Below are 24,417 nucleotides of genomic sequence, written 5' to 3' on the forward strand. Positions count from 1 at the left end.
ATTTTTTTGTGTACAGCTTTTCTGTTTAATCAAGTGCAGGGTAAATTCAATATTTTAAAAGTAAATATGCACCAATTTAATATTTACAGTCATTTGCCAAAGACTACATACTAAAATATTTACAATTAAATACAATAGAAATTTGTACAATTATTTTTTCACCCATCATTAATCCCTTCTGCTCTAAATATCTAGGTGCACTATTTCACTAAACATGTTCTTGCTATAAATAACTACAATATATTTACAAGTTTATTTCATATTAACGTAACCTAATATTTGCTTGTAGTGATGTTTGTTCAGATTATTGTAAAACTGGTGCTTTCAACTTGGGTCAGGAAGTTGAAATTCCTGTTTTTAGGAGTCACATCTTCTCTTTCTGGTTGAATAGAGCTCTTATGTCCAGCATGGCCTGTCTGATATTCTGGCCAAAGCGGAACGAGTCCTGAGGACAGGGAGGAGAAGATAAGGAGCACAAGTCAGAAGTGTGATATAGTGAAAGTAAATCATCAGATGTACCATTCAGAATATTGCTTTTTAAAGAATTATATATACAAAAAATTGCTTGGGTTTAGAAAGTGATGAGGATGAAAAAATGACTGAATTTTCATTTTTTTGAAACAATTTTTTAATGAATTTTCAGATAAACTGGATCACTGTAATTTTATTTTAATTTTTTTTACCCATTTGGTCCACATCTGAACTTTTGGTTATTACATTAAGGCCTGTTCACTCAAAAAACTGGAAGTTTTTTCCTAACTTAAAATGATAAATCAAATTCTCAGAATGGCAGATCAAATCAAATGCTCAATGCATTATTTTCTCAGTTGATTAAAGGTGCTCTAAGCAATGTCACACGTTTTTTAGGCCAAAACATTTTTGTCACATACAGCAAACATCTCCTCACTATCCGCTAGCTGCCTGTCCCCTGAACACACTGTAAAAAAACGCGGTCTCTATAGACAGCCCAGGCTCCACAAATAGCAACAAAAACAAACTGTCCCAGCCTGGACCACGAAACATAACAGTGTTCCAGCCAATAACCGACAAGAATGATTTGGGGATGGGGGTTAGTGCGCGTGCACATGAAGGGGGGTGTGGGACTGGGGAGTGGAAGAGAGAGAAGCATGAAGAGGGAAGTTAGCTAGAAGAGAGATGCCCTAACAACAACTAACGTTAAAATTTTATATTCTTGAGAATTTTGATATGGCCGACACACGACCAAAGAGACGACGTTCCGATGAAGAAATAACAAAGAATAGGGAAAAGGAGAAGGAACGCGAAGTCCCGAATTTACATCGGAAAAGCGTTCAAAAGATGGCGAGAACACCGCCGGCAGAAGGGCTTCCAATCCGACATTCAGGTGGCTCTGTTTTTGCTGGAGAGGTGGGTAAATCCAGTTTGTTTTTTCTAAATGGTTCATGACTGTTTCAGGAAGCACGGAAGGGAGGGGGAGGGTCGTTTTGTTTGACAATACTTCGAACGTCAACAAGAAATGACGTCACCCAACATCGCTTAGAGCACCTTTAAGTATAAACTATAACAAAAATGAAATGAAATAGATTTTATATATATTTTATTTTCATTATCAATACAATATAACCCTGTCAAAATTTTAAATATATTTCAGTGTTCAAATAACAAAGTTTAAACAATTCCAACTGATGAATCAAATGCTCAAATCAAACAAAATATAACGGGAATTATAAAGAACTGTAGTTTTAAAAAGAGATTAGCAGAGTTCATAACCCAAATATAACGATAACAACAAAGACGAACGATAGTGACTTTTAAAGTGATATTTCTTCTCTTTCTGAGACATTGACAGTCAATCAAAAAAAATCCTTTCTATTTTGACGCATGCGCTGCCAGCACGTAACAGAAACTTGCTTGCGCTTACATAAACAAGGTTATCGTCCATTGGTGTGTGGAAGCTAATATTTATTGATATAGTTATGATTCTTGGTGTGAACGAAGCCATAACAAGGGTCTTTATCTGAATAGTGTGTGGCCTTTATGTATCTGTTCTCAAAGTGGTTGTAAAATGAGTTCAGATTTTTTTTTTTAAGAGTTTTAAAATTTCTTACCGTCTCAGGGCTGGAGAACTTGCTGGAAATGTGGAATGTAATGAGATTCTCGCCGACAATGATGTAAGAAACACCATAACCGTCATCAGCAACCTGCATATAAAGAAATGTAAATAAAAACTGGTCAAATATATGGGTATATTCATTTACTAAACTCGCTGCAAAGACGTGTGCAGTAGGAGGAGACACTCACAGGCCCAAAGCCGCCTCCTGCACCCACATATTTGGGAAACTTCTGAATGTCGATGAGATTGAGCTGCTGTTGAGGGGTCTGACTGGTGGAGAGACGCCAGGGCTCAGACAAAACCTTTCAAAAGAAGGTGTCCTTGAGACTTTAGCTAAATTAAACAGGTAGGTCATATTTTATGATCATGAAACAGACTTGCACTCACCTGTTTGAGGAAGGGTGAGTCTATTCCCATTACTTTGGACACAATGTAGAGGCAGAAGAGATGCCGGTCGATCCCGGCTCCTGTCATTGCCAGACGGTACATGTTCTGATGTTTCTCAGCAGCTTTTTTGAAGAGCGCTAACCTCTGCTCATTCTGGTAAACAAGAAAAGGTCAGACATGTTAATAACAATATCTTTAGGAAGATTAAAACAAAAGCAGATTTCTTTTTCCAAATCAAAGCTTATATGTGCTGATGTAAAAGTCATTTTTTAAGTTCCACCGGATGTTTCAACAGTGGACTGACAAAGTGTGGATGCAGCATTAGCAACACGATCTCATGAAAGTGCGTATCTATACCACAAATTTAATTTCTCGTGCCATTTATACGGCAAAAATGGTTTTCGTGTGCATATGCTACGCACTGTAAACCCCTTGGGGTTGGGGTTGAAAACTGCGTATCATATACACGCAAAAACTATTTTTGGCATATAAATGGCACGAGAAATAAAATTTGTGGTATACAGTAGATACGCACTTTCATGAGATCGGGCTGGCATGACACAAAAACAAATGTTTTCAGTTACAGAAATGTTAATTTTAACTTTTAAAATGGCCCTGTTACTTACTAAATATGACCCCTGGGTTGGGTCTGTAAATATATTGCTCTCACCGTTTTGCTCTCGTCGTCCATTGCTTTTACAAACGCTGTAGACTCGCAGGTGCATGAGCGAACGGTTTCCGTCCGGCCCTCGCGGAACATGCGCGTCATGGATGATTCATAAGTCAGACAGAATTCACCCTTGTCCTACACCAACAAAAACAAAAATAAACTTCATTAAACGGTTTGTTCACAATATACAGACACATTTTTGCAGAGGGACATATAAGTGTGGCTTGTACCCTGTATTGAGCTAGTTGCAGTGCTAGCTGGATAAAAGCATCCGGACTTGTTCTGCATTTCTTTATCAGGCCCTTTCCAAACTCATTAAATAAGCAGTCGTGGAAATCCACATCGTCAGCAATTCCCTTTGCAATCATATAAGAACCTTTAATAATCTCCTGGCACTGAGAGAGACACAAGGAGCTGTAATCAGTTATCAATGTAGAAATATAATTATCAGGATGTATAATGAATCATCTTGCATAAAATTAAAATTTGTTCAATCTATTCATCTTTAAAATGAAAAGCCATGTCAAGACCTAAGATGGAAGGGTAATTCATACCGCTTTTGGGATATCCCACTGTAGTCTGGTAGGGGGCGCCAGGCTTTTGTTGATGTCTCCTTTGCAATGTCCCTCTGCAGTATATCCCAGGTGGAAACAATCTGTGGCCGAAACATACTAAACAGAAAGTTGTAATGGATGTTATTTATTACAGCTGATTAGTGTGTCATTTAAAAATAAATATATTTAGAATTACTATTATTCTTTGTTTACCTCCCACATATGTCCAATGATAGGGGAGTCCGCCCATGAATGCTCAGTGTTGACGCCCATTTTACCGTTCTTGTAGACGATCAAAGTGAAGGATTTATCAAACCACCTGACAGGTGTAAGAAGATAAATCAGTTAATGTACATTTGTATGAGTTTATGTGGTTTGAATGTGTGCAGATGTCCTGGTCATGGTCACCACCAATAAGAACTACCTGGTAATAAGACAAAAAAAGTGTTGCTACAAATACAAACTTTGTATTGAAACTCTAGATGGCGCAGGCTGATAGGTAACTCAATTTGTTAGCGATCACATCTTTAGCCAAATAGCACAGCTGATTGGTTGCTATTGCATCAGCAGCCAATGAGCTTGCTGCTTAACATTTCAAATACTTGGCATTGTTTGCTGATAGCAGTCTGCAGCGCACTTTCAGAAACCGTCCTTCTTCCCCAGCTCCACCTGTATAGATCTGCTAAAGGGGTTATTTCATATATCCTATATGTGGAGCAGCAGCAGCATGTCTTACATGCTCACTGTAACAGCAATGTTGCTCTGCATTAGCAGCAGCAATAATCAACAGCAGCAGATCTATTCCACCCAGACCAAATACATTAACAGTTGTCATGACAGAAGTGTTATTGTTAACTAAAACAAAAACAATTGAATGTAGTTGGCAACTAACTGAAATAAGTTGAAGTTGAAGTACTAAAATTACTTAAACTAAAGCTAAAATAAAAATAAAAACTGGCCCAATAAATGAAATCTAAAATACAAAAAATGCCAAAAGCACATTACAAAATTACTAAAACTTAAACTAAAAATATATTAAATGATACTGAAATAACACTGGTTTCTACCTGTCATAGCACTTTCCATGCAGTAGAGATTTAGCGTAGAGGTCCAGGGATCTTAAGTTCTCAGGATCATATCCATGCGCCTCATCGTCCAGGGTCAGGAAAAACGCAGCTGTCTCAATGGCCTCCAGAGACGCCCGGTTGACACCCTCCCTGAAGTACTTTAAACGTGCCCTGGCCCAAGGAACCCTGCATGTGTGTGTTAAAGGGGAAGGTTTCTATTAAGTTTTTAAAAGATTTCTATCTTTTTTTTCCTGTTTTTTTATTTAATTTAATTTGATTTACAATAATTGTCATGTTCTTACAATGTTATTATAAACTATTATTATTATTTAAATGTTTTTTTATTATTAAATATTTTTCTTTGAACTGTTTGAAAACCCCTGGTTTAGCACACAGCCTTAAGACTACATTATGAGGTCTTTTTCACCTGTTTCCAGCAGTCAGTGAAGGGAGCTTGAACTCTCCAGGTTGTGGTTCAGATTTGTCATCCAGGATACGTTGAAACTGCAACTCGAGCTCTGAGGGCCAAAGGTGGCGACCACCATAGTACAACCACACCTTAAAGAAACGGCCTCGATGGTACACCACCAAGTGCTTCCTGTCCTTCAGATGCTGCACAAAATCTGAGCATAAACAAAGGCGGGTGAGCAACCATCATGAGACGGTTTGAAACAGGCATCCATGAATCTTTACGCCTATCATCTATAGTCAAATAGTATTTAAAACATAAATGATAAATGTCCTTACCAGTCTCAATGCCAGGGATACGAGTGGTGTTGAACATCCTCTCATACTGAAAAGAGCACATTGGGACAATCCCAAGAGCTCTCAGCTGAGAAGGGAGAACAGCGGGCATGATGGGAACCTTTCTTATATTTATTTTTGCATGTATTCATGCAATGTAGTGGATGGAAAAACTATTTGTATGTGTTGTATGTGTGTGTACCGGGGTAAGTTCTCCTCGCTCCAGTTTCCGGCGATACTGCAGCATGGCATGAACTACATTTCCAGCTCGTGCAGCCTGTCTGTGTGTTGGGATCACATAGAGGAAATCCTGACGGACGGAGAGTGAGAGTAATGGATATAGACAGTTTTATTAAATAAGGCTATAAAAAACAACAAAACTCAACCGCAAACAAACAACTTTAATGTTTATAACGCTCCATTTTTTTCATAGTTAGTCAGTAGGTGGTGCCATTGTATTTAATTTGATATGAATTTCAACAGTCGAATGTTTAGTTTATACTTGAAATTTGTACTTCGATTGTACACTTTATACATTCTACTAACTACAAGTAACTTTGCAACTCTCATTAGTAGACTGTGTGGCTTTAATATCTGCTAACACTTTATTTTGATGGTCCCCAACAGACATTCTACTAAGTAACTTTGCAAGTACGTCAACTTATTCTACTAACATGAACCCTAACACCTAAACCTCTAACTACTAATACTCTAATGAGAGTTAGTTGACATGTTGTTGCAAAGTTACTTATAGTTGGTATAATGTTGGTATAGTTGGTATAACTGGACCATCAAAATAAAGTGTAACCAAAATGTATAAGTACCTGTTTGAGTTGCCATTTATTTTGTCACCTTAAAAAAAATCACATGAACTTTTTGTGGGTCTTTTATGTCTTGTATGCTGGTGTACTCCTTAAATTGACAAAATAAACTTTTAACAAACTTATAATGATTCAAAATGAACAGTTTTTCTTTTCTAGGAAAACAAATAAAAATAATACCAATTTCAGTCCAATTAAATGATTATGTCCAATTAAACCCACCTGTGTCTGACTGGTAATGGCATGTAGCAAATCATGCTTCACGGCCTTGATGTAAATGAAAGGTTATTAAATAAAAATAAAGAAAGTTGTCTTTTGATATGTACCACCCCAACTTCCTGTTTCATTAGGAAGTAGACCTACGTCAACACAGGAAAGAAAACTGTACTCGTCCAAGCCATTTCAAGGGCGATTTCATTGCATACTCACCATTGTGTAAAAGTTGCTATTGACCATGATGGGGTCGCGTCCTCTCAGGTAGATATACTCCTCCCACCAGTCACTCACCTGTTAATACACACAATGCCATATCTGTTAGTTAGCCAGCATTTATAAGAGGGTTTTCCTCTGATTTATAGTCCACTCATGTAGAAGATCTCTATCTTCGTTTACTTACGTAATTTGTGGCCCACCAGGATTTGAGTTTAAGGTGTTTTTGGAATTTGGGGGCAGGGTCCTTTTTGAAGTCATTAGCAACAATCTCCATCTGTTTATATTGATCATCATCCAGAAGAGGTCGAACTGATTCTAGATACTAAAACAATGAAGAGAACCAATCATATAAAGGAAAATAGCCAAAACAGAGTGCAATGTTTAATTATACACAGAACATGGACAAGTGAAGCTCAAAGAAATCATGTAATATTCCAAAATAATAATATTTGTTTTACTGGTTTAATTTATGCACAATGATATATATATATTTAATTTAAAATAAGCATAAGTTAAAAGTAAAAACCAGCATTAACTCTTGATAACATTATATTTACTAGACTCATGACATCTAATGATATTTTACCCTGCTGATTGTGTCCTCAATGCTCGGTACTGGCAGATGGGGCAGAGATCCCTGAAAGCTGTAGAGCAACGGCCGTCGACCAGACAACAGCTTTACAAGACTCTAAAACAGACCGAATAATTCATTAATCGAACCGCTTTTTAAACTGTACTATATTTAAATTTTATGTCATGAGAGACGCACCAGCCAGACTTTAGTAGAGAAGCTCATTTTGCCATGAGACTCAAAGATCCAGCCATGATAGGACAGGAGAGCTTTCAGGATGTACCGCAGAAGGAAGATGAAGGATAACCACAGGCCGGTGGCAAACAGGATGGCACTCAACACCATCTGAGTCTGAACGGTCATAAATTCACTACAAGGGAAAGTTTGGAATATTAATGTACATTTTAAGAATATATATATATATATATATATATATATATATATATATATATATATATATATATATATATATATACTGTATATTTAATGAATATTCTGTTTTTGTTCAGCCTTATCAGACAACATTCTGTGGAGCAAGATTTGATTTGATTAAATTGTGCATTGGTAAAACACTGCTAATACCAAAATGCTTTCACATCATCAGGAAATGTTATATTCAAAACCAAAAAGATCATTTGCGTACCATCTACACAGGGCAAGTATTTCTTCATGACTGTTGCTTTAAGCTGCTTTAGTCATGCGGCTTCGATTTATGCATCTGTGTTTATATATAACCATACCTGAAGTTTCCACAAATGTGTTAGTATGTTACCTCACTGGTAGAGATGTCTTGATCCTGTCAATCATACCCATGGATGGGTCAATCCTGGCATACATGGTGCTCATAATCGCAATGACTACGATTAGCCAGCTGGAAGGACTGGCGGGGTACACACCTGTGAGAACACCGTTCTACTCGAGACAAAGAAAAATATAACTTTTATTAGATAGATAGATAGATAGATAGATAGATAGATAGATAGATAGATAGATAGATAGATAGATAGATAGATAGATAGATAGATAGATAGATAGATAGATAGATAGATAGATAGATAGATAGATAGATAGATAGATAGATAGATAGATAGACAGACTGACTGACTGACTGACTGACTGACTGACTGACTGACTGACTGACTGACTGACTGATTGATTGATTGATTGATTGATTGATTGATTGATTGATTGATTGATTGATTGATTTACCTTGAAGCGGATTGCACGCTTCTTCCATGATGTCACTCCAGATATGTAGATGTGTTTGAGCACCTCACGGCTCAACTGTAGGTCGATGCCATCTGGTGTGACGGTAAACTGAAATGCCACCGCCTGATGAGCCTCTGCCATTATACAGGCTTAAAGCACAGCCTGAGGAACAAGACAGGCCCTATTCAAATATATTTTGCAAACACTGCAATGTTTATGTGCTATTTTAGCTCGGATGGTGTAGTAGTCTAGTGGAAAGATCTGGGCTACTAAGGGAAAGGTTAAGCTAAGGGTGACCGATGTATTATCACCACTGTGACACTTGACCTCAGGATGTAAGTCACTGTGGAAACAAACATATAACTTAATAATAGTTCAAAATAACTTCTTAAACTCATTAAATTATAAATGTATGTCCTTGAGGGCCTGAGGTTGAAACCTGGCAGGGGAATTTATGAACTGGATAATTATTAAAATCCATCACCACTGTGCCATTTCACCTCATGTTGCTACAGGGAGAATGTGCCTTTAATAAGTTTCCTCAAAGATTCTGATAAACGACAAAAATGGGTTTATTAGAACCTATAGAAACTTATAAAGGACATGTATCGCTGTGAAGTCACAGAGTTCAGTTATGCTGTGACACTGTCAAGCTTATGTTTCTTTTTCCATGTCATATGACTTCAGCCAGAAGAAGTGGGGCAAAGTTGAATAGTCAGAAATAACATAGTAGGACATCTGAGAGGGCTTCAGTGACACTGGCCAAAACACACGTGACATCTGACGCATGACTGAGTAGATGATGAGATTTTTTTTATAGAATATGCAGCATGTTATATTATAAAAATATGTTTTGATATTAAATTTGACAGAACTTTTCAACCAATACTTTGCTATTTTTGTGAACAGTAAATTTTGTCCAAGACATAATATGATAATATAAACAATATGTAATTTTTTAACACAAGCATATTATAACAATAAAAAGCATGTTTAAAAAGGTGTACCTTAGTTAACTTTTAACAGTGCCTAAATATTTACTACATATAAAATATTTATGTTATCACCAAAATAACAAATCATACTTGGAAGTGATCAAAAATCTAGTAAAGCTGTAATATTTTATAGAGACAATTAGACAGACTCTGATACAACTACACAAAACTCAGTTTGAGGCATTATCAAACAGAATGATTCAGAGTGTCTCTAAAGTTTTAATAAGAAATATACTGGATTTACATTACCTGCAATGCAATGTGACAGCAAAACAGAGTGAGTCAGATGAAATTCAGTGGATAAAAAGATCCAATTGTCTCTCAGTAGGGCTGGAATGTCCTCGATGGAAGTCTGTTCTTAACTCTTGTGCCCTTCAGTCGACTCCTCGTGCACTCTGGAAGTCTGTAGCTCAGTGACTAGTTATCTCCTCTTCTACTCAAACTTTCTCCTCGCCCTCCCTCTCTGTTTTCGTTTATTTTGCGAGTTGCCTGTTTTCTGTGAGTGTTTGCTTTCTTCTAGTATGCTCTAAACTACCTGTTACTAATAGCCCGCATAAATGCTCTCTTTCCTTCTGTGTATGTGTAACCGGATCCTCTGAGGCAGAGTTAAACTGGTGGATGTACACTAAGTACACACTATATTATCAATCTCAGGCCCAAATCTTGTGCAGCTGGAAATATCCCACGGCAGCATGCCAGAACACTCTGACGACAGTCAGAGACAGAGAGAGACCTTATGTACATGTAGGGATGTGTATTTGTAAAATATCCATGAAATGAGGCTTGCGAATGTGTTATATAATAGGTCAGGCATTTAAAACGCACGCTTCTTTAATATTGAAAAGGAACTTTTTCACAATAGCACTGTACATTTGTAAAGTACTTTTGTGAAAAGTGAATGGTGCTTACCTGTCCGAAACCTGTGCTGCCACGATGCCAGCTGTTGTAATGTGATTGCTAAGGTGTTCTGAGTGTTTTTAGTGTATTTTAATGTAGCTTTCTGAGTCAAGTCCACCCCAAAAGTTTCTATGCTCATTGGTTCCTCAAATGTAAATCTATAGGTTTTTTTTCTTCTTCCCAGATTATTGACTATCCAGTGAAAATCATAATTTTGATTACCTAGAAAAGTAATGGCATGCCTCTCCTCAACAAGCTGCAAGATTTGAGGAATGTTGAGCTGTTATGTCCACAGCATAAACAGTTAAGGACAATTTACATGCAAAAAAACAAACAAAAAAAAAACATTCTGAACAACTTTAATCCAAAATATGTACAAAACTAATGGTCTTGTCTTAGCAAGCAGCACTAAATGTGTTATTATTACAGAAAGGTTATGCCACAATAACAGGTTTTCTCAACATTCAGACAAGTTGATACATTTTGTGAATTTGAGAAATGTTGTTATATATTATTGCAATTTTAAGGTCAGATGTAGAGGTGGAAAATGCTCTCATAGCTGGTAGAGAAAGGAAGTGAAGGAAGAGGACAGAGAGACAGGGAATCCAGGTTCAGTTTAACAACAGAATTGTCCTTCGTCCCAGACATGTAGACCTCGTTATGCAGAATGGTGCCCTGGCCGATTAAAGTGGTCTTTTCCATTGCCCTGACACGGCCCCACTTCTGAGAGTCCACGCAGAAAGATGTCACCATGGTTTTAGAATTGTTCCCACCAATTACAACCAAATGACTTTTGTTAGCACCCAGGAAGTGCAAGATGGGGAGCTCTGCATTGGTGCGGGTTAGAGTGGGGAGCAGTTCACACCAGCAATCTGAGAGGAAGAGAAAGAGTCTACTTTCTAAATGCATCTCACTGGCAACAGCTCATAGATGAACCCTGAATGTTTCCAAACCTATCTTTAATCTCTAGGCTACAGTTGTACCTTGTCTTGAATCGTAGCGCAGCACCAGTTTCTCTCCGGTTCTCTGGATGTTCCCCAGTACATAGACGCAGTGTCCCAGGCTGGTTGTGAGTGGGGAATCATGGGAAAGAGACAGACTGAACTGGAAGTCCGTCAGAGGGAGAGAGGAAACGAATGCCCAGGTGTCCGTCCATGGATCATACCTCTCAACAGCAGTGTAGACACTTGTGCTGGAGTCGGGAGTCACAAGGGAATCCAGATACCAGCCGCCCACAGCAAAGATTCTCCCTTCACACACTGCTGCACTGAAGTGACGCCTGTGCTGAGAGGGATCATGGATAGTCACATTTGAAATTTGACATTTATTCATGTATTTCTGATACTTAAAAGTGAAACTTGGGTTTTGGGAATGAGATCTTTAAGGACAATCAGTTCCAGACAGAAATCTGCCCATGCTTCGCTATACTATCTTTAAGATATAAAGTTGGAACATGGTAAACCGGTTTGTTGCTGGTCAAAGTTAGTCTGTTGGACCTAACCAGCTTGAAATTCAGCAGGTCAACTACTTAAGCCACCTTGAAACCTTATAGATGAGTTTGATGAGTATCCTATGGAACGCGAATGTTCTAAAGTTCATACCTTAATCAGAGGAGCTGTTGATACCCATTGATTGGTAAAAGGGTTGTACCGGAAAGAAGCCATCTTGAATTCATAACCCTTCTTTACACGGTGTCTATAACCCCCTATGAGATAGAGGTAATTATAGAGAACCGCTGTGGTGAAGCACCACTTATCAGCACAAAAAGGCAAATCTGTGGGAGAACTCCATTTCCCATCATCCCCGTCTCCCTCAAGCCTAAAGAGACTTCGAGCAGCCTCGGTTTCCAGGTCATTCCTTGAGGTCAAGTTCTCTTTTCTCAAGCAGCATAAGCGTGGACTTCCCTTTGACCTTAATGTGAGAAGCTCCACTTTATGGTGTGGTTCCAATCCCTTGCTCAGGTGTGGAAGCTCCAGCAGATACTTGCTTAGGTAGGTTAGGACAGTCTCTTGGAGCTCCACACAGCAGAGTTCCTCAGCCAGCTGTAGATAGCCCAAGCAGGTGCACTCCGTCAGGGCCTGAGAGAGGGCCATCAGTAGACGATCTGTGAACCCAGAAGCCAACAGGTATGTGCTTACCCGTAGGTGTTCCCCAAGGAGATCTTCAGGAACACAAAACCACTGTCGAAAGCAAAATTCTAGAAGGTTGTGGAAGACTGGAGAGGGAACATGTTCAAGGTGCACCAGCCATTCAGATGTCTCTCTCATGGAGGAGTGGGACAGAGCCTTGAAATACTCACTGCAATCTGCAAGCTTCTCCAGATCCACCTGGAAGTGCCAAGAAGCATGACATCTTGCATTTGTGGGCCAAGATTTTTACAGTCTGTGGTTTATGTTTGCTTATGTAGATACTCACATGGAAAGTATGTGTGCTGGTTTGCACCATCACCATTGGCCCGTTGCTCTGGTGCCGATAGGTTCTGTAGTCTTGATTTGTTCTCCAGACATCTGACAGTAGGTTATCAGACTTCTCTTCAACAACATGAGAATCTGCTTGTCCAAACTGAACCCAGTTTAAACTATTTTTGAAGCACAAAAACCTCTGTATCTGTTCTAAACGTCTTTTTATCCATGTGCAAAAATACATCAAGGCCACAACTATAATCTGCCATAGATTAGCCATGTTCCCATTTAGGTAGAATACTCTTTGATATTTGTAGGATTTACAGATTTTGTATACCTCTTCAGCTGCAATTTGAATTAAAATATTGTATTTGGAACTATTCTAGTCTATGATTCTAAAGAAAATATGACTCACAATCCCAGCCAAGGACATGTCATTCCATGGTGGATGGAGGATAAATCCAGCCTGCTTTTTTTGGTAGAACATGCATGGTTGTCTTCAAGGCTCAATATGGCGCCCGTGTGCCAGAGCAAAAGCAGTAGAGCTATTTTAAGGAATCGCTGGATCAGGAAACAAAATCTGGTGGGCCACTCTGTTCAGTCTACTGAATTACACAACACTTGAACCATGTTGGGAACTGCTGATGCTTGATTACAATAGAATGTACAGTATATATTCATGTTTTTTTATTAAAACGCAGTTTTTTTTTTTTACTGGTACATTTCTCAAAGTTGTATATAGTGTATATGTATTTTGAATAGTGCATTTTTTTTTATCAATATATTGTATGAAAGATATGACATATTATGGCAGACATTAACAAATCCAAAACATCTCTACAATTCATTGCTCACCAGTACTTGAAATTGTATCCATAACCCTTATGCTAACAGCTCTGATCTTTTAACCTTTAAGATACCGCCACCAATTTTGAATACGACAATCACACCAATGTCTGCATGTTTTTTTTTTTATGAGAAAAATGTATGGATAACTGCAGTGCGAAGGAACAAACAGAAATAGAGAGACAAGTCTAAAATGTAACTTAGATTAGCCAAAGCAATTGTAGAATTAAACATTTGTTCTTACAGTGCTATTGCTTCTCAACTCAATATTACAAATTACAGATTCAATATTAACAATGATATAAGGAGCATGTGAAAGTGGCCAAGCCCAATACTCTCATGGTCCCTCGATGTTTGCATAAGTTTACTACATAAGTGAAAATGATACAGATAAATTAATTTATGGACAATGACAAAAACAACAGCATAAGTGTGTCCATATAAACACTCCCAATATGATTCTAACAAAGCTATTACGATGATGATGATCCCTCCAATTCACTGTATAATAGTACTATACTGCATTTGTGTTGTTTCTCTGCCACCAATTTTTGATTGAAGACTCAAACAGAGATAAATTTCCCATTTGGTTGAACTGAACAAAGTATACTTGCTTTGGACATGTAAATCATAAATAGGCATAAAACAATTAAAACAGAAAAACACATCAACAGTTACAAGAACTTTGTGTTTAGAAACATGACAACGGCATTTGTCAGTTTAGTACTTACACTTCCTTATTCCTTAAAGTGCAGTTCAGAAATGTATACAAGATGGTTGTATAGCTATTGCTACATATTAATATGGAAAAGCAGAGATTTAACAATTAAAAAGTGACAATTAAAAGTAAAACAAAAAAGCAGAGCTCAAAACAATTATTTCCAATTATTATTATTATTAGCTGAAATTGTTATATGAAATACAGCCATTCAAAATCATGACAAAGAAGCAGTAGCAGCCAGCTTATGTGACATTCAGAAATTATCATGGACTCCTGAGCTTGCTTAAAAAAAGATGTGCAATGTATTTCACAGTATATAAATAAGGATGCAACATCATTTTGTAATATTTTTAAATTCTGGAGGAGGAAAAATAAACAAGCTACTAAACCGTTTCTTAAGATGACAGGACAAACAATATGAGACGAGGACACAGACATAATTTGGACCCTGTAGTTTACACAGTATTAATGATGGACAGATTGATTCTTAATAGATAATGTTGACCACATATATGTTAGATAAAATGTAAACACATAAAATATATTAAAAATGCAGCTAGATTATAAATAAACTGACCAAATGAATTTACAGTTTGCCTTGTATAATGAAGTGGCACCAACAGTGAATGAATTATATCTAGGATTTAATCAAACCATTTTTTTCCAATAAGTTGCAGATCATTTGTAACTTCATATTTTTGGAAGGGACCAAACAACTATAAAGCCCTACAAAATGAGTTTAAGGCAGGATATCTTTGGACTTTTTCATAATATAATAATTAGTATGTTCCCCAGGTTTAACCGTTCTTTAACAGTCTTAATCGTTTTGTACTGTGCCCTTCCTTGAATGGTTGAAAAAAATAAATCAATACCTAAACAGTAGGTGATGCAAAATGATATCCTGAAGCACACTCTGTGAGTGCCATTTAGGAAATGAGCTTCTTCTGTTTGAAGTATGTGTCAAACCTGTGCTGTGCGTAGTCCTTTAGAGAAAAACAGAAACAGAAAGAGATAGAGACAGAAATGAGGTGAAGTTTCACATGGCTTCAGATCAGTGACAAACAGAGGGGATTTGTTCTGTACACACTGCTATGTTTACTGTATACATAACTATGATGCTGTTTGAGCTCTCAGAATCAAGGATTACTTATCCATTTACGGTACATGAACTACAATCTTAAAATGAATTATAAGTGAATATTTATATTTTCAGGTGATGTACTGGTCACCACTGATAATGCAATTAACGTGATCAGTTAGGGCATCAAGCAATTCCATTACAATTTAAATACACTGACAGTCCTAAATAAATCAAGGATTGTACAAGGATTAGAAAAATGTTTATGAGGTTTATAACCTGTGTGTTGTGATACAGTTTGTATATTTTACCATGTATCCAAACTCGATTTTGGAGATCTTGGCTTGAATAATGGACCACAGACCCCAGAGGAAATGAGACGCAAGGGCAAACCTGTTTGTGCGCGTGTGATTGTTTTTGAGAGATTGGAAGACAACCAGATAGAAAGGTTACTAGGTGGAGGGGAAAATTCATCAAACAGTACACAGTGATGTTCTTTCCAGGTTATGTCAATAAAAGTTTGATAGTAAATGCGTTTCATACCGGTTCGCCTCAATGATCATGTCCTCCTCTATCCTGGCTTGGTCTGCAGGTGCAGTTCCTCCTCTTTCTGACAGATAGTGTCTGATAAAATGTAACTGAAAAACAAAGACTCTTAAAATACTATCTATAGGAATATCTTTTATTTTATTTATTTTTTATTGTGTTACAGATATTTTAAAAGGATTGACATTGTCCCCTGCTTCATGACACAATTTACCTAATTTCGAATGACTTTGAGTCAGGATTAAAATCTTGGACAATTAAATATTATGCTGTTAAATATTAATATTGTGCGAGTCAGGCTGCTGACCTCTGCATGTAAAAGTTATTGTGATAACCTTTGACACACTTTTTATGTCACATCAGTTCCAAAACATTCCACTAGATGGTAGAGTCACAAAATAATATCCAAATCATGTCCAACACAAATGATTTCTTACAACTACTTGACAAAGATGGACAAATATCAAGCAGCAAAATAATGTCAATTATATAATTTATGATGATGCTGTACTGTGTGTGCAACAAAAACAGCGGAAAAAAAACAACAACAATAAATCTGGCATAGAATCATTCTAAGGTTTCAGTTTTTTTTTTTTTTACACTTTTATGTCCCCATAAATTATTCCTTAATATACTGGATAACATTACATTCACAACTTTTATTCACAATTAAGTGAATATAACAATTAACATTTAACTCATGTTTCTTCATCTTTTCCTTTAATCAAAATGCTTGATACAAAGCATGTTTTTTTTTTTTAAATGCTGTACCTAGTTATTTTATAATGTTCTTAATTTTACTTTTACTACTCGTATAGATGCTTTGGAGTGATTGTACGCAACATCTAAAGAAAATGAAAATGAAATTGTAATTTTGTTTTTCAGCTGACAGCTTGTCAGTCTACAAGTCAACCTTTTTTGTGTTTTTTGCTCGTCTAATCTTTTGTAATATCAAGACAAATAATGATTAGGCTGTAACGTGTGGGTGGGCAGTTAGTGACTCACCTGCTGTTGTCTGTCAGGGTAATTCTCAACCTTTGCCTTGAAGAAGGGCCACTGGTCATATGTGTAGTCATATATCCATTCACAGAAATGATTCCCAAAATCAAAGCCTCTGCACTCAGAACAGATCAAAATCAGAGTTCTTTAGAGCTGCATTTATCATAAACTATAAAGTAGTATGCAGATGTGTGCTATATATGGTAGATTTACCTGTAGTTATAGCTGCTGTATTCAAAATCAATAAGCATTAGTTTGTCAGATGAATTCTCTCGCCCATCCAGCATGAGGATATTCCCTGAAAAACAGAGTATGATTTTATAGGTGAAAGGGCAGATGTTACATAATGGTACAGCGTAACAGTGACTGATAGACCCGTATCAGATTACCAGATTAAACACTAGTATGCGTGTATGAATGCAAATGTGTGATCTTTTACCTTCCTGTACATCATTATGGCAGAACACAACAGGAGAAGGAGTAGCTGCCAGCAGTGACCTGACAGAGAGAGAGAGACGGCACATGATTAAGTGCTATTTTTTCACATTGCTCTTATAAACCTGCTTTTAAAATGATTGTTTTCGGTGTTTAAAAGCCCATTGAACAAAATGTGCAGCAATGGGCAGGAACACACACACACACACACATACAGAGCAGTAGGTAAGCATTTCATTCAGATAAAAGTTACACAATCAAGTGTGCGTGTGTGTGTGATTGACAAAGCAAGCTGAGTATGCACAGAATGCAGCTTCCTGTAAGAGTGCCTAATCAGTGATGCCTGGAACTGGGCTAAGGGTGCTGGCATACAACAAAGCCGTTCAAATGTTTGGGGTCAGTACGGTTTTTTTTTTCTTTGAAAGAAATTAATACTTTTGTTCAGCAAGGATGCATTTAATTGATCAAAAGTGATAGTAAAGATATTTATAATTATACAAAAGATTTCCATTTCAAATAAATGCTGTTCTTTTGAACTCTCTATTCACTAAAAATCCAGATTTTTTATTATAAATGTTTCCACAAACATATTAAGCAGAATGGCTGTTTTCAACATTGATAATAATAAGAAATTCAAACTTTTAGAACGGAAAACTTTTAGCTGCTTCATGCATTCAATGACTTTGAACGTTTACTGTTAACTGGAAGTTTAATATCACAAAATGCTTTTCATTCAACCTCTCTGCTCTTTCTATTCACATGTCATATTTCTTACCTCAGACTCTCCAGTTCTGCAGGAAGATCATACTTCATCAGCTTTTTAAATTTCTTAATGTGAGCTTCACGCACAAATTGTATTGTTTTAACTTGCTCCATGTACCTGTTCAGAGGGACAAAAACAATAATTTAACATAAACAGTCATTTAAAACTGATGCCAATTTAAACATACAGTACACAGCAAACATAATAAACCACAATCTGTTTAATTTAAACATAATTTGTAAAATATTATGCTTTTTTTTTTCATTTTTACCTTTCCTTTAGTGTGTAATATAGCAGTTAAACAATTATAATAGTCTGCTATTATTTCCATAACGTGGTGACGTCACTATGTAACGCAATTGAATGCGCTTGCCTGCTTTGGCTCGCCCTCAAACAAAGGTAGTTATAAGGCCAGGAATAGTTTATCACTATGCCAAGAAAAGAAAAAAATGTTCACTACGAGGGCAAAACATCATCACATGGACTTCTAAAAGGCAAAGGAATTAAAGAATCAGTGGTTAAAATAAATTTATGACACTATTCCTCAGCAGTACAACCACAACCTTTTGTTGTGTTTTCACCATTTTTCTAACAACCCATGCAGTTTGAAGCAGGTCAGTGTGTTATATGGACATTCAGTTTTCACTGTGATGTAGAGAAATGACAGTCATAATATCACATCTGAAATGTTACAGTATTTATTTAAAATAAAGAATTACCTAAAAATACCTAAAATAAAGTATTTGCTTGCAAAGGTGACTTGGGCTTGAACTTTTATGATTATATGTTACTGCTATAACAATTACAACAGACTGTGTCTGGCTGACCAATCAAAGAAGTCAATGCTTTGTGGAAGGCAGGTTTTAAAGAACCAAAACTTAAACAGAGCCCTTTAAGACAAATTTCTTCCATTAGCTTAATTAAATTTTCTAGGGCATTTTTTTGTTATTCTTCAGGTAAACTAAGAATTTAAAGTGTTCATTTTCAGTGTTAAAATTTCAACAAAATGTGTCTGTTTAAAACATCTTTCCCGAATCAGCCAAACAGATAGTTAAGCTTGAGCGCGTGAAAACAAAGTGCACTAGACAGTGCTGAATGTGTCTCTCTGCGCTCACGGCCAAAGGAGTATACTTGGAGCGGAATGCGGAAAATTAAGTACACCAGGCCTTAAGACTTTTACCTGTCAATGGTTCCAAACAGCCATTTGGGTTCCTTGTTGAATGGCATCTCCATGCCGTGGAATCGTGCCACCTTACTGGCTATTTCAGCTGAGATCTCTGGGAACCCCAACTGCTCCGTACGCAAACGATCACTCTGTGGAAAAGAAGCAGATCTGACTTATCACTCTTACAATGCAGAAATATGTAGAATGTAAAATGTTTGATCTATGATTAAGGTTTGAAAATCACTCCATAGAATGACTGCATTATTCAAGAGTTGCTGTGTTTAAAGATTCATTTTAAAACATGCATGTAGGATCTGGGATTTTGGTGTAAGACTCACAGGCAAGTACTGCTCAAGACGGCCTTCTGGGAAAATGCCATAGAGCCGTGGGCCCAACTCTCTCTCTGCTAAAATGGCAAACATCACACTTTCCAAAACAAGAGAATCCACTCCCTGTGTGTGCATATGAACAATTAATTAGATATCCATTAGTTATATAAGAGTGAATCGACAACATTGGGCAATAAAGATCTTCCCTAAGATATAGACTCCTATCAGCTTGCTTTTGCAACTGTATTTTTGGTCTACTGAATGTGATCAGGGTGGCCCACCTGCAGAATGGCCCCATAGATCCGGAGCAGAACTCTTCCAGGTTCAGTCCCGGCAGGCTGAACATCGTTTGGTAAACTGCACATATACAGCAGGTTACTGAGTCCTCCACTGCAGGCACAAACAAAAGCAGTATCATACTTTATTCCTATTCACACAGTTTATATAAGGTCGATATTTAATAAGAATAAATAGTGGATCACTACTGATTTCATGGATCAAAAGATAATACACATATGTATTATAAATATAGGCAAGGGTAAATATGAAATGCTCTTGCTTAGGACATATGATTATTTAGAATCTTAAATACTTAGGCTATATGAACTTTCATAACAGGTTTATTACCTTACTATTTTGATCCGAAAGTCATGTTCTGATATAGCCTTCCAAGACCCGGACAGAAAGTCTCGGCACCAGGTGAACGCCCTCCTTTTAGTATCCGGGTCCACATCCACGTTACGCCCGTCCATGTGTGACTCCGCTTCAGAGTCATCATCCCCGTTAGTGCCGCGCGGACTGCCGGTTCTCGGATGTCTCTCTTCGGCCACCATCAGAAAGTCTGCGCCAGCAGGTCTGTCCGAATCCGCGTCATCTTTAACGCATCTGCCTACATTGCCAGCACCATCACTCATGCATTTCACTTTTTGGCCCGAATTCATAGTCTTACGTGCTAGAAACCCAATGCTCCTTAAAGAGAGTGAGAGAACCGAACCGCTAACGTTATAACCAAGGACACCGAACCGCCCCAGAAGCAGCATTCATTGAGCTTGATAAATGCACATGCACCACTGTCACGAGCGCACAATGAAACATATAATCGCTCGCGATATCAGAACTGCGTTTACGGCAAGAGAAACAGCCGTTGGATTAAAAATATCAGAAAAATCAATAGCTATTTTTCCACTTTACCATTCCTTAAATGTTACATTAACTACACAGACGTAGTAACAAACTGTAAAGGCTGTTAATTAAATATCTCCGCACTATAACTTCCACTACTTCCTTCTGAAGTCAGCCGTTAGCGTAGACATTGCAGAATGCAGAGAGACTTTAGAAGATTGACAATTTTTTTTAACCAATCAGATTTGGATACTGCGGCAACGCGACCCATTTCTAAGTACCGCCCCCTTAAAGCCAGGGCGCTGAATGGTCAGTTCTAACACACAACTACAATAAGTGGGAAGTGTAGTTAATTTAACACACAGTACAAAAAAGCACAATATATTATATGTTGAAAAGTACAATGTTACAGTAAAATCTAATAATTAGTTAACTAAAGTAACTGGACTATATACAATAAAAATAATATTTGTAATATAGCCTTTATGTGATTTCACTTTAAGTAGGCTATCCGAAGAAGTGTTTTTTTTAGAAGTAGGCTACGCCTGAAAATTATATTATTTTTGCTACCATTATATTTGCTTACATTTTATTTAAAAACGAATATTCTTTTCTAGAATATTTATCTAGGTTATGTTTATTTATTAAAGACTATGTATTTTACATTGGTGTGTTACATCATATTCTGTTTAGTTAATGTTTATAGCATTATTTTAGTTCAATATGTGTCTGTCACCGTTCTTGAATTCACTGACTCTTTCTCGCACTGTGTGTTGTGTGTGCGTATGGGCATGGTCGCTGATCACTTCTGCTGACCAGCGGCATCTTATCAGCGGCGCCTATTTATACTCACAGTTTTCGTCTTGTGTTTGTCAGATCGTTGTGGATGTCTCCGAGGTCCCCGTGTTTGCACCCTGGATTATGTGGACCAGAACAGGTGTTATGCCGAGTTTCGATCCCCTGCCAAATTATTACCCCCCTCGTTAAAGTCAGCAAGGCTACCTGATTGCCTAATCCTAACCCCTCCCCCATAACTAATCCTAAACCTACCAATACTAGGGGGGAAATAATTTGGCGGGGGTCGAAATTCGGCACGTTTTCGGCATGTTCTGCCTTCTTCCACGGAGGATTATCTTCTAGTTCCTGAGTCGGCTTCGGAGATCGTGTTGGACATTCATTATACTTTCTACCACACGGAGGATCGGGTTGTTCATCGGTGTCCCTGCGCTGCCAAGAGCTACTATTCCCGGGCACTTGCATCACCTGGCCACTCATGACTATTCTGCCGACTTGATTATCAATAAACATCCTTTTTACTTGCTATTGATTTCGGTGTTTTACTGAACGTATAGTAACATGGTTGATATTGAATAGCCTACTGTAACAGCCAGTTCAACGTTATGGAAAAAGGAGAAATGGTCCTGACCTCAGATTACAGGAGTTTATTTTTCAGGCGTAAATAAGACCAAGCATCGAAGAACACACATTGTTCAAGTTTTCCTGTATTTAGATGCCTTAAATCATGATGCCAAGATCTTTGTTAGGATCTGTAGCCTCTGCCCCTTCTCATGTCTGACCACATAGATTCCTGGTCTTGCAAATCGAGGTTAGGGTTTCATCATGTTCAACATCCTAAAAAAGTCAAATACAAAAAGAAACAATTAACAACAGATCAGGTGTGAAAGGGGGAGTTGCGGTTTTAGAGAAACATACAATAGTTTTTATAGTAAATAATAATGTAAAAAATGTACCATGCACTCCTTTCACAAGGTTTGAGGGGCCCTCATCCAGTTAACGGCAAGTGCTTTCAGGATACATTCACGTCCTTTTTCCAGTGGTGTCATTCTGAACAATGAGACAAATAGCAGTGTCCAGAAGAATTAACAAATTATCCCACTGTTATTTCTACAAGAGCCAAAAAATGTATTATCTGCATCTGTGAAGGCCCCAAAATTCAGAGAACCAGTACAAGTAAACTAAGTTATCCTTATGTTATTCAAACTCCCAAAGTCTTTTTTTCTTCCTAGGAAATAGAATGTTGACCTGTTTTTCCTGCTCGTTTCTGTCATTACAATGACAGTCAAAGTTCTTCTTCTGAAGGTTCAATATAGCATCAAACAATTCCATGTGACTTTTGAAGCTTCAGAACAAGAACTGACCATTGACTTTTATTGAATGGGAAGAAATGAGCAGGACAAACTGGCCATAATTCACCTTTTTAATTCAGAAAAGCAAAAAACAAAAGAGATTCAGTGACATGAAGCTGAGTAAATAATGACTGAATTTTCATCTTTGGGTGAAAATTCTTTGAATCTATAGTGAATTATTGTCAGATTTAAACTGATGATGAATTTACATCCATAACTGATGCTTCTGATCTTCTGTGCCGTTGTTCCTCCTGTCTTTTTTAAAATTTTGAGGAGCTGGGTTCAGAAATGATCAAAAAGGACAAATCAGGTTGGTTGCTGTTAAATTTGTGACAGTCTTTACAATATTATCATACACCAACACTTACAGTATTTCTTTAACAGCACTTACAGACATAAAAAATTATTACAAACGAACATGAACCGCAAATCTTCGATAAGCTGACCCCACCCCTACTCGTAACTGGGATTTAGACAAATCGAAAAAAAAAAAATCTTAGAAATGTGGGAACACAGGGCTGTGGGAACATCGGGCTGACCCCGATAAGCAGTGGCGCCTCCAGAAATTTTTCATAGGGGTGGCCAGATGGGGCCACTTAAAATCTTGGGGTGGCACACCAAAACTATAAACCATAATTTCAGAATTTTTTTCTACTGTTGTAGTAAACCTGCCTGTAGAAAACTATCAGAAAGACTTAAGGAAACTCCTACTGATATACTATATGATGGTTTATTGTGTTATATTTAATGTTACTAATGATATAATATGCTTAGACTAATAACAGTACAGTTAACATTTTGAGTTACACAACAATTCTGTTTTATTTTGCAATTATATTTGGCATAAGGTGTACATTTATTGCAAACAAAACAGTTACTGGGGAAAAGCAGATACAAATATATTATATTTATATATTAATGTCAAGAATTCAGAAGTGTATATATTTATATAGCCTACACTACAAAGAAATAATATACAATTAAATGACGCTTATTTTAAATGTATTGAGCAGGCTAGGTATATAAAATATAGGCTTTTAATAATCTTTCAGTGCGCAAAACCATGATAATATGAAATGCTTCAAAACAGAGCGCACAAAGCGTGTATGCGCATCGCGGGTGCAGAATGATGTGCTCAAAGCAACATGGAGTCACAGTGTGCAGCGCTGCGCTGAACAAGTGAGCATTTAAAAGTTCACGGCACAAAGCAAAGAAATGTCGAGCACACAAATCCTAGTGTCTATCTATCCAACAGTTTATTGATCATTTGTTTCACAGTTTTAAATTCCAGTTATTGTGCGTTTGATGCCGATTCATAGTCCTTGTGATGTGTGTGATCTAACAAGCACACGGTAGTAAGTCGTTTAAAAACAGCAACAAACCCCAACAAAATAAAGTCATTTTATGCAAATCCACAACCTTTTA

The 24,417-nt window shown here is 37.2% G+C and overlaps 3 protein-coding genes across 5 annotated transcripts; all 3 read right to left on the bottom strand.

Moving 5' to 3' along the window:
• Positions 1 to 7: 7 nt before the first annotated feature.
• cpt1b (carnitine palmitoyltransferase 1B (muscle)) lies at positions 8 to 10,255 on the bottom strand. The gene is made up of 19 exons (XM_081371798.1): positions 9,792 to 10,255; positions 8,548 to 8,709; positions 8,111 to 8,250; positions 7,537 to 7,708; positions 7,354 to 7,455; positions 6,952 to 7,089; positions 6,765 to 6,842; positions 5,717 to 5,824; positions 5,518 to 5,602; positions 5,198 to 5,393; positions 4,771 to 4,956; positions 3,917 to 4,022; positions 3,704 to 3,820; positions 3,380 to 3,544; positions 3,150 to 3,284; positions 2,480 to 2,632; positions 2,281 to 2,394; positions 2,088 to 2,180; positions 8 to 445 (listed from the first exon to the last, which is right to left on the bottom strand). Exons 2-19 carry the CDS (start codon positions 8,686 to 8,688, stop codon positions 365 to 367), a joined length of 2,310 nt encoding a protein of 769 aa, XP_081227924.1. The 5' UTR covers positions 8,689 to 8,709; positions 9,792 to 10,255; the 3' UTR covers positions 8 to 364.
• Positions 10,256 to 10,782: 527 nt separating this feature from the next.
• On the bottom strand, positions 10,783 to 13,365 carry LOC308694317 (uncharacterized protein). The gene is made up of 4 exons (XM_081371799.1): positions 12,855 to 13,365; positions 12,041 to 12,766; positions 11,423 to 11,723; positions 10,783 to 11,311 (listed from the first exon to the last, which is right to left on the bottom strand). Exons 1-4 carry the CDS (start codon positions 13,119 to 13,121, stop codon positions 10,968 to 10,970), a joined length of 1,638 nt encoding a protein of 545 aa, XP_081227925.1. The 5' UTR covers positions 13,122 to 13,365; the 3' UTR covers positions 10,783 to 10,967.
• A 143-nt stretch (positions 13,366 to 13,508) lies between these two features.
• Positions 13,509 to 21,819, bottom strand: chkb (choline kinase beta). Of its 3 annotated transcripts, XM_081372135.1 has the most exons (12): positions 21,699 to 21,819; positions 20,351 to 20,692; positions 20,005 to 20,113; positions 19,733 to 19,846; positions 19,410 to 19,543; positions 18,242 to 18,346; positions 17,471 to 17,529; positions 17,245 to 17,329; positions 17,038 to 17,146; positions 16,030 to 16,124; positions 15,798 to 15,879; positions 13,509 to 15,391 (listed from the first exon to the last, which is right to left on the bottom strand). In XM_081372135.1, exons 2-12 carry the CDS (start codon positions 20,662 to 20,664, stop codon positions 15,335 to 15,337), a joined length of 1,263 nt encoding a protein of 420 aa, XP_081228261.1. In that variant the 5' UTR covers positions 20,665 to 20,692; positions 21,699 to 21,819; the 3' UTR covers positions 13,509 to 15,334. The 3 variants fall into 3 exon arrangements, with proteins under 3 accessions (XP_081228261.1, XP_081228260.1, XP_081228262.1); XM_081372134.1 differs by lacking the exon at positions 21,699 to 21,819 and having other exon boundaries at positions 20,351 to 21,065; XM_081372136.1 differs by lacking the exon at positions 21,699 to 21,819 and having other exon boundaries at positions 20,356 to 20,654.
• Positions 21,820 to 24,417: the final 2,598 nt, after the last annotated feature.

The sequence above is a fragment of the Scardinius erythrophthalmus genome (assembly GCF_964197995.2).
Source record: "Scardinius erythrophthalmus genome assembly, chromosome: 8".
Lineage (NCBI taxonomy): Eukaryota > Metazoa > Chordata > Actinopteri > Cypriniformes > Leuciscidae > Scardinius > Scardinius erythrophthalmus.

Bases quoted from the DNA above. Each gene is read 5' to 3' on its own strand.
- cpt1b (XM_081371798.1), bottom strand. From the start codon at position 8,688: ATGGCAGAGGCTCATCAGGCGGTGGCATTTCAGTTTACCGTCACACCA. The intron at 7,456-7,536 runs GTGCGTCTCTCA...GGTCTGTTTTAG, and splicing joins TCTCTACTAAAGTCTGGCTG to AGTCTTGTAAAGCTGTTGTC. The intron at 446-2,087 runs GTAAGAAATTTT...CCCTGTCCTCAG, and splicing joins AGTTCTCCAGCCCTGAGACG to GACTCGTTCCGCTTTGGCCA.
- chkb (XM_081372134.1), bottom strand. From the start codon at position 20,763: ATGCTGCTTCTGGGGCGGTTCGGTGTCCTTGGTTATAACGTTAGCGGT. The intron at 19,847-20,004 runs GTGGGCCACCCT...ATGCACACACAG, and splicing joins TCTATGGGGCCATTCTGCAG to GGAGTGGATTCTCTTGTTTT. The intron at 19,544-19,732 runs GTGAGTCTTACA...TCTTTTCCACAG, and splicing joins GTCTTGAGCAGTACTTGCCT to AGTGATCGTTTGCGTACGGA.
- LOC308694317 (XM_081371799.1), bottom strand. From the start codon at position 13,121: ATGGCTAATCTATGGCAGATTATAGTTGTGGCCTTGATGTATTTTTGC. The intron at 11,724-12,040 runs GTATGAACTTTA...GATCCCTCTCAG, and splicing joins CAACAGCTCCTCTGATTAAG to CACAGGCGTCACTTCAGTGC. The intron at 11,312-11,422 runs GTACAACTGTAG...TCTTCCTCTCAG, and splicing joins GCGCTACGATTCAAGACAAG to ATTGCTGGTGTGAACTGCTC.